Genomic DNA, 11,795 nt, shown 5'->3' with positions numbered 1-11,795 from the left:
GCACTGTCCCACCCTTTCTTTAGTTAAGGTGAAACACTAAAAAATAAGAAAGGAAAAGGCTTAGAATTATATCCAGTATATAGAGATATGCATCCTCATAATAGGAAAAGACCTAGAATTAAATCTCAGCTGTTAATGAGGAAATACCGAGCGTTTATTGGCCTCTCTGAGGAAAAGAGCAAAGGGAAAAAAAAGAAAAAAACAAACCCAAAACCTGCTTTTTTGGGGTCTTCCCGCCTGCCTTGAACCCGCGGGATCCGCCCCTGCGGCATCGCTCAGACGGAGGTGGAATAGCTGCAACAAAAACCCCGAGTGAGGGGTTTGCCCAGAAATGTCCGAAAACCGGTGGGTGAACAGGCAAAACTTTGCCTTTTTTTTTTTCTTCTTCTTCTTTATAACGCGTTTTGAGATTTCTCTTCGGTTCTGCCTCATTGCACCAGGCGCTGCTGAATTCACGCGCCGGAGTTTTAAGGGTGGGTTGTGGTTTTGGGTTTTGTTTTTTTTTTTTTTTCTAGTGGCTGCCGCTTTCGGGACGTTTTCTGCGCGATACGTTATCCCCGTTTGTTACAGACGGAGCAATTCGTCGCGACAACAACACGCCAGAAAAACGTAGCGTTGGTTGACGAACCTGGTCTGCCGCTGCCCTGAATCGCCTGCTTGCGTTGAAGCGCAGCGGAAACCGCTTCGATAGGTGCTGTTTCCTGTTATTTTAGGTTTTTTCCCTCAACCTTTGCACATCAAGGGGAGGGGGGGGCGAAAAAAACCCACAACAAACACCTGCTTTTCGTGGGTGAAGTGTGCGGGGTTCGCAGACCAAACCCTTCTCCCACCCCCCGAGCAGCTTTTAGCCTCGCCGAGCTGCTCGCCCGTCCAAAAAAAAAAAAAGCGGATGATTTTTATAAAGACGACCCGCCGTTCGTTAAAGACGCCCTCCTGAAAAGCGAGGTGCCGGGTGAGCTGCAAATGAAATGTGCAAATGAAATGTGAAATTGTGGCTGGAAAGCTGCCCGGCGGAAAAGGACCTGGGGGTGCTGGTCGACAGCCGGCTGAACATGAGCCAGCAGTGTGCCCAGGCGGCCAAGAAGGCCAATGGCATCCTGGCCTGTATCAGAAATGGTGTGGCCAGCAGGAGTAGGGAAGTGATCGTGCCCCTGTACTCGGCACTGGTGAGGCCGCACCTCGAATACTGTGTTCAGTTTTGGGCCCCTCACTACAAGAAGGACGTTGAGGTGCTGGAGCGTGTCCAGAGAAGGGCAACGAGGCTGGTGAGGGGTCTGGAGAACAAGTCTTATGAGGAGCGGCTGAGGGAACTGGGGTTGTTCAGCCTGGAGAAAAGGAGGCTGAGGGGAGACCTCATCGCTCTCTACAACTCCCTGAAAGGAGGTTGTAGCGAGGTGGGGTCGGTCTCTTCTCCCAAGGAACAAGCGATAGGACGAGAGGAAACGGCCTCAAGTTGCGCCAGGGGAGGTTTGGAATGGACGTGAGGAAAAATGTCTTTACTGAAAGAGTGGTGAAACATTGGAAGAGGCTGCCCAGGGAAGTGGTGGAGTCCCCATCCCTGGAGGTATTTAAAAGACGAGTAGATGAGGCGCTTAGGGACATGGTTTAGTGGGCATGGGGGTGTTGGGTCGACGGTTGGACTCGATGATCTTAGAGGTCTTTTCCAACCTCAATGATTCTATGATTCTATGATTCTATGAAATTTCTCGGGCTTTCTCAGCGGCTTCGTGAGACGTGGCGCTGGCCGCCGCCGGCCACCGGCCGCCGGCCTCTTGGAGTCACCGGCCAGGGCGGGGGTAGCCGCTGGCATCGAAGGTGGCGTCAAAGGTGTCTTCGAAGCTTTTCTGCTTCTTGCAGAGCTGGGAAGCTCCCCCCACCCCCCCCCAGATCCAGCCGGTCTGGGGGGTTATTAAATAAAAAAATGGGAAAAAACTAATGGACTAAAAAAAAAAAACCCTGAAAAGTAAAAAAACCTAAAAACCGAGAAAAGATAAAGAAGTAAAGAACTAAAAAAAACCTAAAAAGTAAAAAAAAACCCTAAAACCTGAAAAAAGATAAAGAACTAAAGAACTAAAAAAACCTAAAAAGTAAAAAAAAACCTAAAACCTGAAAAAAGATAAAGAACTAAAGAACTAAAAAAACCTAAAAAGTAAAAAAAAAACAACTAAAAACCGAGAAAAGATAAAGAAGTAAAGAACTAAAAAAACCTAAAAAGTAAAAAACCCTAAAAACCGAAAAAAGATAAAGGAAAAAAGATAAAGAACTAAAAAAACCCTAAAATGTAAAAAAGCCTAAAGACCTAAAACCAAAAGAACTAAAGAACTAAAAAAACCTAAAAAGTAAAAAAGCCTAAAACCCAAAAAACTGAAAAAATAGAAAGAACTAAAGAACTAAAGAACTAAAAAAAACTAAAAACTAAAAAAATACCTAAAACCCGAAAAAATATAAAGAACTAAATAACTAAAAAACCCCAAAACTAAAAAACTGAAAGCCAAAAAAATATGAAGAGCTAAAGAACTAAAAAAAACCCTAAAAAACTAAAACCGAAAAAAGAACTAAAGAACTAAAAACACACTAAAAACCGAAAAACTATAAAGAACTAAAGAACTAAAAAACCCTAAAAACCCCTAAAACCCTAAAAACCTAAAAAATATAAAGAGCTAAAGAACTAAAAAACCTGAAATGCTAAAGAACTCAAAAACCCGAGAAACTAGGAAAAAACCCAACGCGAAAACGTAAATATCTTCACTGCTTCATAGGCAGAGCGATTTATTTTTCAAGGCAGCGGCTGTGCATCCGGAACCTTCTTGGTCGGCGGTTCCCCCCCCCGCCCCGCGGCCGTTCCTGTTACTGCTTTGAGCCTGATGGGTTTTGGGGTGGGTTTTTGGGGGGGTTTTGGGGTTTTTTTTTTGAAATTACACCCGCTTTCCTTGGCGGCTTCGACGGCCGGACCCGGGCGGGCCCCGGCATCGCCGCCCCTTGCGCCGCCGCCGCCGCCGCGGAGCCCCGCTCACCCTCCAGCCGACGATGAAGGGAGAAACTGTTTCAGTTCCCCCCCCCCCCCGCCCCCGACCCCTGGAAAATTCTGGGGGTGAGGGGACTAAAAAAAAAAACAAACCAAAAAACCAAAAAAAAACCCCAAGAAACAACCACCAGAATTGGGGAAAAAAAAAAAATGAAAAAAAAAAGGATGAATATTCTCATTATTTGACCCAAAGGGCGTCCAAGTGGCTCCAGCTGGGCTGGAGAAAAAAGGCGGGGGGGAGGTTTAAAAAAAGGAGTTTAGGCTTAAAAAAGGGGGGGGGGAGGCTAAAAAAGGAGGTTTAGGTTTAAAAAAGGATTTTAGGCTTAAAACGGGGGGGGTTAGGCTAAAAAGGGGGGGGAGGTTTAAAAAAAAAAAGGGAGTTTAGCGTTAAAAAAAGTGGGGTTAGGCTTAAAAAAGGGGGATTAGACTTAGAAAGAGGGGTTTAGGCTTAAAAGAGGTTTAGACTTAAGGAGTTTAAGCTTAAAAAAAAAAAAAACCCACAGGGTTAGACTTTAAAAAGGGGGTTTAGGCTTAAAAAAAAGGGGGGGGTAGGTTTAAAAAAGGAGTTTAGGCTTAAAAAAGGGGGGGGGTAGGCTGAAAAGGGGGTTTAGGATTAAAAAAAGGAGTTTAGGCTTAAAAAAAAAAAGTGGGGTTAGGCTTTAGGGTTGCAAAAAATAATAGGGAGGGTTGCACGAAATAAGGGGGGTTTTGCAAAAAAATACGGAGGTTTGCAAAAAATCTTGGGGTTTGCAAGAAACTGGGGGGGGCCTTGCAAGAAATGGCGGGGTGCAAAAAGGTGGGGGGGGGGCGGCATAAAATAGGTTTGGGTTCAAAAAATGGCGGGGGGGGGGGGGGTGGGTGGGTTGCAAAAAACCCTCTCCCGGTCCCACCTTTCCCCCCCCCAGCTCCGTGCAGGCGGCCCACCCATGGGAGAAAGGGGGTGACCGAGGAGGCCAGGGGGACCAGGGCAGCCTTTGGGGTCCCATGTGGGGCAGCCCTGGGTGGTCCTGGGGGTCCCAGGGGATTGAGGAGGCTGGGGGGGGGGGCAGGGCAGCCTTTGGGGTCCATGTGGGGCAGGCCTGGGGGGTTGGTGGTCCTGGGGGTCCCAGGGGATCGAGGAGGCTCTTGGGGGGCCAGGGCAGCCTTTGGGGTCCCATGTGGGGCAGCCCTGGGGGGGTGGTGGTCCTGGGGGTCCCAGAGGATCAAGGAGGCTCTTGGGGGGCCAGGGCAGCCTTTGGGGTCCATGTGGGCAGTCCTGGGGGGGGGTGGTGGTCCTGGGGGGGTCCCAGGGGATTGAGGAGGCTCTTGGGGGGCCAGGACAGCCTTTGGGGTCCCATGTGGGGCAGCCCTGGGGGGGGGGGGTGGTCCTGGGGGTCCCAGGGGATCGAGGAGGCTCTTGGGGGGCCAGGACAGCCTTTGGGGTCCCATGTGGGGCAGCCCTGGGGGGGGGGTGGTGGTCCTGGGGGTCCCAGGGGATCGAGGAGGCTCTTGGGGGGCCAGGGCAGCCTTTGGGGTCCATGTGGGGCAGCCCTGGGGGGTGGGGTGGGGTGTCCTGGGGGTCCCAGGGGATTGAGGAGGCTGGGGGGGGGGGGGGCAGGGCAGCCTTTGGGGTCCATGTGGGGCAGCCCTGGGGGGGGGGGTGGTGGTCCTGGGGGTCCCAGGGGATTGAGGAGGCTGTGGGGGGGGCCAGGACAGCCTTTGGGGGTCCCATGTGGGGCAGCCCTGGGTGGTCCTGGGGGTCCCAGGGGATCGAGGAGGCTCTTGGGGGGCCAAGGCAGCCTTTGGGGTCCATGTGGGGCAGCCCTGGGGGGGGGGTGGGGGGTGTCCTGGGGGTCCCAGGGGATTGAGGAGGCTGGGGGGGGGGGGGCAGGGCAGCCTTTGGGGTCCATGTGGGGCAGCCCTGGGGGGGGGTGGTGGTCCTGGGGTCCCAGGGGATTGAGGAGGCTGTGGGGGGGCCAGGGGCAGCCTTTGGGGTCCCATGTGGGGCAGCCCTGGGTGGTCCTGGGGGTCCCAGGGGATCGAGGAGGCTCTTGGGGGCCAGGGGCAGCCTTTGGGGTCCCATGTGGGGCAGCCCTGGGGAGGGGTGTGTGTCTTGGGGGTCCCAGAGGATCGAGGAGGCTTTTGGGGGGGGGGGCAGGGCAGCCTTTGGGGTCCATGTGGGGCAGCCCTGGGTGGTCCTGGGGGTCCCAGGGGATTGAGGAGGCTGTGGGGGGGCCAGGGCAGCCTTTGGGGTCCCATGTGGGGCAGCCCTGGGGGGGGGGGGGCGGTTCTTGGGGGCCAGGGCAGCCTTTTGGGGGGGGGGTATCGTTGTGGGGCTGGGGCAGGTTGGTGGTGGGTCCGATGCAGACGCCTCCTCCTTCTTATAGGAAAGGGGAAAAAAAAAAAGTATTTATTATATTCTGAGCACGTTTCTCATCAATCGCACATTAACGACGCGGAAACGCGTCCTGAGCGTGGGGAAGAGCAGAAGAAAATGGGGGGGGGGGGGGCGGGGAGCGAGCGCGAGCACCCCCTCGTGATGACAAAATCGGTTTTAAACCGAGGTAGCGGCCGGTATTAACGCAACGCTTGCACAAATTAAGATTTTTTTTAATTCAGGTTGGAAGCCCGGGCAGCGACGGGCAGCGAGGTCAGTAAAAGAAATGTTGAGAGGGGGGCCGAGTTTGGGAGGAAAACCCAAGTTTTCAGCTCAAAACCAGCTCGGTGAAGCCCAGCTCCCCTTAACGAGCTTTGGATGAATTTAACGACAGCGGCTTTCAGCCGAGCCGAGCCGCACCGAGCTCGGACCCGAAACCCACTGGATGTCACCCAAAACGGAGACGTCTAAGATGGAGGTAGGACCATGAGCCGAGGTGGAAATGGCTCCGAGACCTGGTACATAAGAGTTGAGGAACATCAAGGAGCGTTTCCAACCGCCGTGGAGCAACCAGCTTCGGGGGGACCCTGCCGGCACATCAACCCTTGGGGGACATGGGGGACATCAGTTTGATGGTGGAAAGGAGCACGCAGAAGTAGGGGAAGACCCTCTCTCCACTGAAGGAGGCCACAGGGAAGGTGAAGATGAGTTGGCGGCTGCCGACGGCGTAGAAGGAGACCTGTCCCACCTCGTAGTCCAGGTAGACCCCGATCTCCCCGTTGAGGAGCGGGACGGAGGTGTTGGAAGGAGCCGTGAGGGCCACGCAGAGCTCGTCGTACTTCTGCAAGCCCCAAATCTCGGCGTTGGGCTTGAAGAGGACCCGGCCTTTCCTCTGAACCGACTCGCGGGCCACCCCAACGGCCCAGAAGCGCCCGTTCGCCTCCACCTCCCAGTAGTGACGGCCCGAGGTAAAGCCCTCGCTGCCCAACATGCACGGATCCGTGTCGAACTGGCCCGGACCCTCAGGCCACCGGCGTCCAGGTCTACCCCAGGTGGCCTCTTTGAGGTCCTCAGAGAGGATCACCTCGGGACCCGCTGTGGCTGGATCCAGAGTCACGTCCACTGGTGAGCAAAACAGAGGAGGAATCAGAAGCCAAACTTAAGCGTAGAGGACGCACGCCCCCAAAATCCCCTTCACTGGTTACTTTTCAAGGAGAAAGGGAGAGGAGTGGTGAGGTGGGAGACCGAAGAGCAAAGGAGAGAGGTGCAGCTGAAGGAGCTCTGGGCCAGGTTGGAGATGGAGGAGCCAAGAGATGGAGGATCTCCAGGCAAGGTTGGAGATGGAGGTTGGAGATGGAGGAGCTCAGAGATGGAGGAGCCAAGAGACGAGGGTTGGAGATGGAGGAGCCAAGAGACGAGGGTTGGAGATGGAGGAGCCAAGAGACGAGGATTGGAGATGGAGGAGCCAAGAGACGAGGGCTGGAGATGGAGGAGCCAAGAGATGGAGGATCTCCAGGCAAGGTTGGAGATGGAGGTTGGAGATGGAGGAGCCCAGAGATGGAGGAGCCAAGAGACGAGGGTTGGAGATGGAGGAGCCAAGAGACGAGGGCTGGAGATGGAGGAGCCAAGAGACGAGGGCTGGAGATGGAGGAGCCAAGAGATGGAGGATCTCCAGGCAAGGCTGGAGATGGAGGTTGGAGATGGAGGAGCCCAGAGATGGAGGAGCCAAGAGACAAGGGTTGGAGATGGAGGAGCCAAGAGACGAGGATTGGAGATGGAGGAGCCAAGAGACGAGGGCTGGAGATGGAGGAGCCAAGAGATGGAGGATCTCCAGGCAAGGTTGGAGATGGAGGTTGGAGATGGAGGAGCCCAGAGATGGAGGAGCCAAGAGACGAGGGCTGGAGATGGAGGAGCCAAGAGACGAGGGCTGGAGATGGAGGAGCCAAGAGATGGAGGATCTCCAGGCAAGGTTGGAGATGGAGGTTGGAGATGGAGGAGCCCAGAGATGGAGGAGCCAAGAGACGAGGGCTGGAGATGGAGGAGCCAAGAGACGAGGGCTGGAGATGGAGGAGCCAAGAGACGAGGGCTGGAGATGGAGGAGCCAAGAGATGGAGGATCTCCAGGCAAGGTTGGAGATGGAGGTTGGAGATGGAGGAGCTCAGAGATGGAGGAGCCAAGAGACGAGGGTTGGAGATGGAGGAGCCAAGAGACGAGGGCTGGAGATGGAGGAGCCAAGAGACGAGGGCTGGAGATGGAGGAGCCAAGAGATGGAGGATCTCCAGGCAAGGCTGGAGATGGAGGTTGGAGATGGAGGAGCCAAGAGATGGAGGAGCCAAGAGACGAGGGTTGGAGATGGAGGAGCCAAGAGACGAGGGCTGGAGATGGAGGAGCCAAGAGACGAGGGCTGGAGATGGAGGAGCCAAGAGACGAGGGCTGGAGATGGAGGAGCCAAGAGATGGAGGATCTCCAGGCAAGGTTGGAGATGGAGGTTGGAGATGGAGGAGCCCAGAGATGGAGGAGCCAAGAGACGAGGGCTGGAGATGGAGGAGCCAAGAGACGAGGGCTGGAGATGGAGGAGCCAAGAGATGGAGGATCTCCAGGCAAGGTTGGAGATGGAGGTTGGAGATGGAGGAGCTCAGAGATGGAGGAGCCAAGAGACGAGGGTTGGAGATGGAGGAGCCAAGAGACGAGGGCTGGAGATGGAGGAGCCAAGAGATGGAGGAGCCAAGAGATGGAGGATCTCCAGGCAAGGTTGGAGATGGAGGTTGGAGATGGAGGAGCCCAGAGATGGAGGAGCCAAGAGACGAGGGCTGGAGATGGAGGAGCCAAGAGACGAGGGCTGGAGATGGAGGAGCCAAGAGACGAGGGCTGGAGATGGAGGAGCCAAGAGACGAGGGCTGGAGATGGAGGAGCCAGGGAGATAGAAGGTGGAGCTGGAGGATCTCCAACTCCAACGGACATCTCACTTGATGCAGCCCAGAAAACATCAGGAATCGGTGCTTTGCTCCTCTCCGGCTGCCTTTGGTTACCTTCGAACTGTTTTACCGTGTGGTAGTCCAGGGCAAGATCCCACGTGCGCGGCCGCGGTTTGAGGAAGAAAGCCATCGCGCCCGCGACGTCCTCCCCTCCCGGCTAGAGGCGCAGAAAGGGGGAAAGAAAGAATAAAATAAAGTTCTTCTCCTACAAATGGGCACATCTGGGCTTCGCACCCCTTTTTACGTCAGAAAACGGGTTCAACCACTGCATTTAATCAAAATACTTGAAAGAGGACGCCGGTTTTTTTTCTCCGGCAGTTGCAAAGGAGCTTGGTTCATTGCGGGGAAGATCGTAAAGGAAGATGGATTCTCCATAAATTCCATCTCCATAAATGAGATGGATTAAAGCTATTAATTCCCCGACGGCTACGAAGGGAACATGAAGAGCACGTTGGGATGGACCCACCTACCTTGTAGATACGATTATCCCCCAAAATCCCCATTCCTTGTGCTGGCTCAGGGATGAATCCACCTTAAATCCACCTCTGCCTCCACCATTCATTTTCTCGGGCAATCAAATGCGACAAGGTTTATTTGAGTGAGAAAAATCCTTAAAATTGAGATAAGCCGAGTCCAACTCCTCTCGCGGCCGGAGAAATCCTGCGAGAGGTGGGAGAAATTTGCCGCTGGCCCCGGGGGGGGGAAATGTGCACGGGGGAGATAAGGGCTGGCGTCGAAGGGCCTCGAGTCCGTCCTCCGAGACCCGGCGTGGGGCTCTGAGCGCAAACAAGCGGTCGCCCCGCGGTAAAAGGGCATCGGAAATGAGTAACAGAGCCCCAAAATGGTTGAATAAACCACGCTGCCGTGCTCAAAAATAAACAGGTTGCTGCTTTTCCCCCCCGTGCTTTCCTCAGCAGAACGGCGGAGAGGGGAATTAAGGCGGCAGGCGGAGGAGTAGAAGTGGGGAAAAAGGTGGGAAAAAATCGCCTTTGAATTAAGATTAAAGCAGGAGCCGCGCTGTTTCTCACCCAAATTTCCCCAGCCGGGTGGTTACGGGTAGACGAGAAGCAAATAACCACCGCGACCAACCACCGCAAAACACCTTTAAATCCGCAACAAAGATCCTGAGGGCAAAGCAAGGATCGATCCGCTTTCCCTCTCCTGTTGATGGGATGGGGAGAGTGCTCAAAATCCCCTTCCCCCCCCCCCCCCCAAAAAAAAACCCACCCCGGCGGGCAGGGTGCTGTAACCCACCCGGCAGCGCTGGGATATTCCCCTCTCTCGAACCTTTCGGGGTCTTCCTCGGCGGCACCGGCGCCGTTTTGGGGTTCCTCCGGCTGCTTTTCCTCCACCAGCTTCTTCTCCACTTGGGGTTTTGTTGGTTGGGGTTTGTTTTTTTTTTCCCCCCTTTTGGGGTGTTTTTTTTGCCCCCCTCTTGGGGTTTTTTTTTGGGGGGCCCCCCCCCACCTCTGGCACAGGCTCAGCGCAAGCCGGGGCCCGTCTCCACCGGCTTTTATCGCCCCGGGGAGGGAGGAGACCTCCAATCTCCCGCCCGCAGATGGGCCACGACACGCTCGGACGCCTCCCGCACCCCCCGATTGCACCTTCCCCCCCCCCCCCCCGCCATTTCAGGGCCATTTATTTTCTCAACACGGTGCCAAAAAACGTGCGTTATCGCCCCGCGCCACGAGGAAGAAACGGGTTCAATTTTTGCCCCCGAATCTGGCGGCAGCCCCTTCGGCGCGCCGGAGCCGAGCGGGGCGAAGCGGAGCCGAGGACGGGAGCAGCTTCCAGGCGAGGGACGAGACGGCAAAGCCTGGAGACAAGGCTCGAGGGGGAAATAAAACGTGTTTAAAGCCAACCGTGGGCGAGGAAATTTGCTTTTTCCCCCCCACCCGGGAAGCCGAACGCGGGAACACCCAGGGGCGGTTTCTTCTCGCCGGGAGGGGAGCGCAGCCGCGGCAAACGGCGCGAAACCTCCGTGCCGAGACCGGCCACCATGTCGCCGCCGTCACCCCTTCCCGGCGTCGAAGAGGCGAAAAAATCCCTCGAGGGGGCCAAGCGGGTGCCGGCGACGATGGGCGAGGAGGAGCAGCCGCCGGCTGCGGCCGCGAAGCTTTTCGGGGGACCCGCCGAGACCTGCGAGGTGAGACCGGCTTCCTACGACCCATTGGGGCCCCCCCCCCCCAAGAAAAAAAGGTGCAAAGTGAAAATATTTTAATTTCTTGGTGGGAAAGCAAAGATACGGCGCCTGGTCCCGTTCGGGGGAGAGATTTAAAGCGAGTCGATTCCTGCTTTCAAGGGAAAGCAGCGAGGCGGCTTTTTTTTGGGGGGTGGGGGGGGGGATTATTTGCTTTCCTCCCCCAAATAATTTAAGATTTTAAAGGCAGGATTGTACAAACGAGCCGGGCCGATTGCTTCAAATTATTATTGGTTTTTATTTTTTTTGGGGGGGGGTGGGGGGGTGGCGGGGGGGGGGCATTTAGGAGAAAATCCAGTCTCACCTGCGGTCCCTAAGGAAGGTGTTGGCAGAGTTTCTGGACTGGAGAGCGAGCGAAGAGAAGCGACGCCTGGACTACCTGGTGAGGGTCCCCTCGGCCTTTCGGCAGCCCGAACGGGTCCTCGGGTATTTTTCCCCCGTCCCTCCGACGGAAGAGACGCGGCCTCGTCTCCGTGACGCGTCCCGGCGCCCCGTTAAAACCCCAGAGCCGGTCGGAGCCGTCGGCCGCGGATCCTGGGCAGGTTTGGCGAGCGCCGCCTCCACGCGCGACTGCTTATTATCCCCCGCTTTAAATCGCTTTATTTCCGTGGCGCCGCTCGTTTTCGTCCCAGCTCAAATCCTAAAGGGAAGTTCGTTAACGTGGAATTAACTCTCCCCCCCCCCCCCGCCCCCACCTGCTTCCCAGGGCCCCGGTTGATTTTGGATGGACTCTAAAGAGGGAATGGCAACGGGGAAGGGAAAAGGAGAAGGAAAAGCATCGGATGAACTGCTTAATTACCCTCCGGTCGTTAATTAACCGCATCCCCAGCCCTGCCCCGGCGTTACAGCCCCGCCGGCTCCAACCAAAGCGCCTTTGTCCTTTACCTGAAAAGGGGAAAAAAATGCAGGTCTGGGGGGGTCTCGCAGGGTTGGGTTTGGGGTTGTTTTTTTTTTTTTTCCTTTCCTTCTCCTCCAGGAGACGAGCGAAGCCGAGCGGCGCCGCGTCGGGGCCGAGTTCGAGCGGCTGCGCCGGGTCCTGGCGGAGAAGGAGCGCGCGGTGCTGGGGCGGCTGGCGGAGCTGGACGCCACCTTCGAAACCGCCCAGGCGGAAAAATCTTTGCGGGTGGCCGAGGGGATCGCGCGGCTCCAGGGGCTCATCGGGCAGCTGGAGGCCAAGCGCTTGCCCCAGGTGAGACCCCTCCTTCCTGAAAAGCCCCCCCCCGAAGTGCCGCCCGTGAG

The 11,795-nt window shown here is 55.8% G+C and overlaps 2 protein-coding genes across 3 annotated transcripts; one reads left to right on the top strand and one right to left on the bottom strand.

Annotated features, from left to right (window-relative positions):
• Positions 1-5,598: 5,598 nt before the first annotated feature.
• Positions 5,599-9,710, bottom strand: LOC143171546 (butyrophilin subfamily 1 member A1-like). 2 transcript variants are annotated; one of them, XM_076360625.1, is made up of 4 exons: positions 9,644-9,710; positions 8,827-9,517; positions 8,348-8,513; positions 5,599-6,503 (listed from the first exon to the last, which is right to left on the bottom strand). In XM_076360625.1, the coding sequence occupies exons 2-4, from the start codon at positions 8,857-8,859 to the stop codon at positions 5,980-5,982; spliced, it is 723 nt and encodes a 240-aa protein (XP_076216740.1). In that variant the 5' UTR covers positions 8,860-9,517; positions 9,644-9,710; the 3' UTR covers positions 5,599-5,979. The 2 variants fall into 2 exon arrangements, with proteins under 2 accessions (XP_076216740.1, XP_076216741.1); XM_076360626.1 differs by having other exon boundaries at positions 8,411-8,513.
• Positions 9,711-10,058: 348 nt separating this feature from the next.
• Positions 10,059-11,745, top strand: LOC143171545 (E3 ubiquitin-protein ligase TRIM7-like; the record flags this gene model as incomplete). Its single annotated transcript, XM_076360624.1, is given in 3 exon segments — positions 10,059-10,502; positions 10,843-10,938; positions 11,533-11,745. Coding segments are annotated over 3 exon segments (456 nt in total), but the record flags the coding sequence as incomplete, so codon positions are not given.
• Between the last annotated feature and the right edge of the window lie 50 nt (positions 11,746-11,795).

This window comes from Aptenodytes patagonicus, chromosome 27 (assembly GCF_965638725.1).
Source record: "Aptenodytes patagonicus chromosome 27, bAptPat1.pri.cur, whole genome shotgun sequence".
NCBI lineage: Eukaryota > Metazoa > Chordata > Aves > Sphenisciformes > Spheniscidae > Aptenodytes > Aptenodytes patagonicus.
This window is presented reverse-complemented; position numbering and strand designations above follow the sequence as displayed.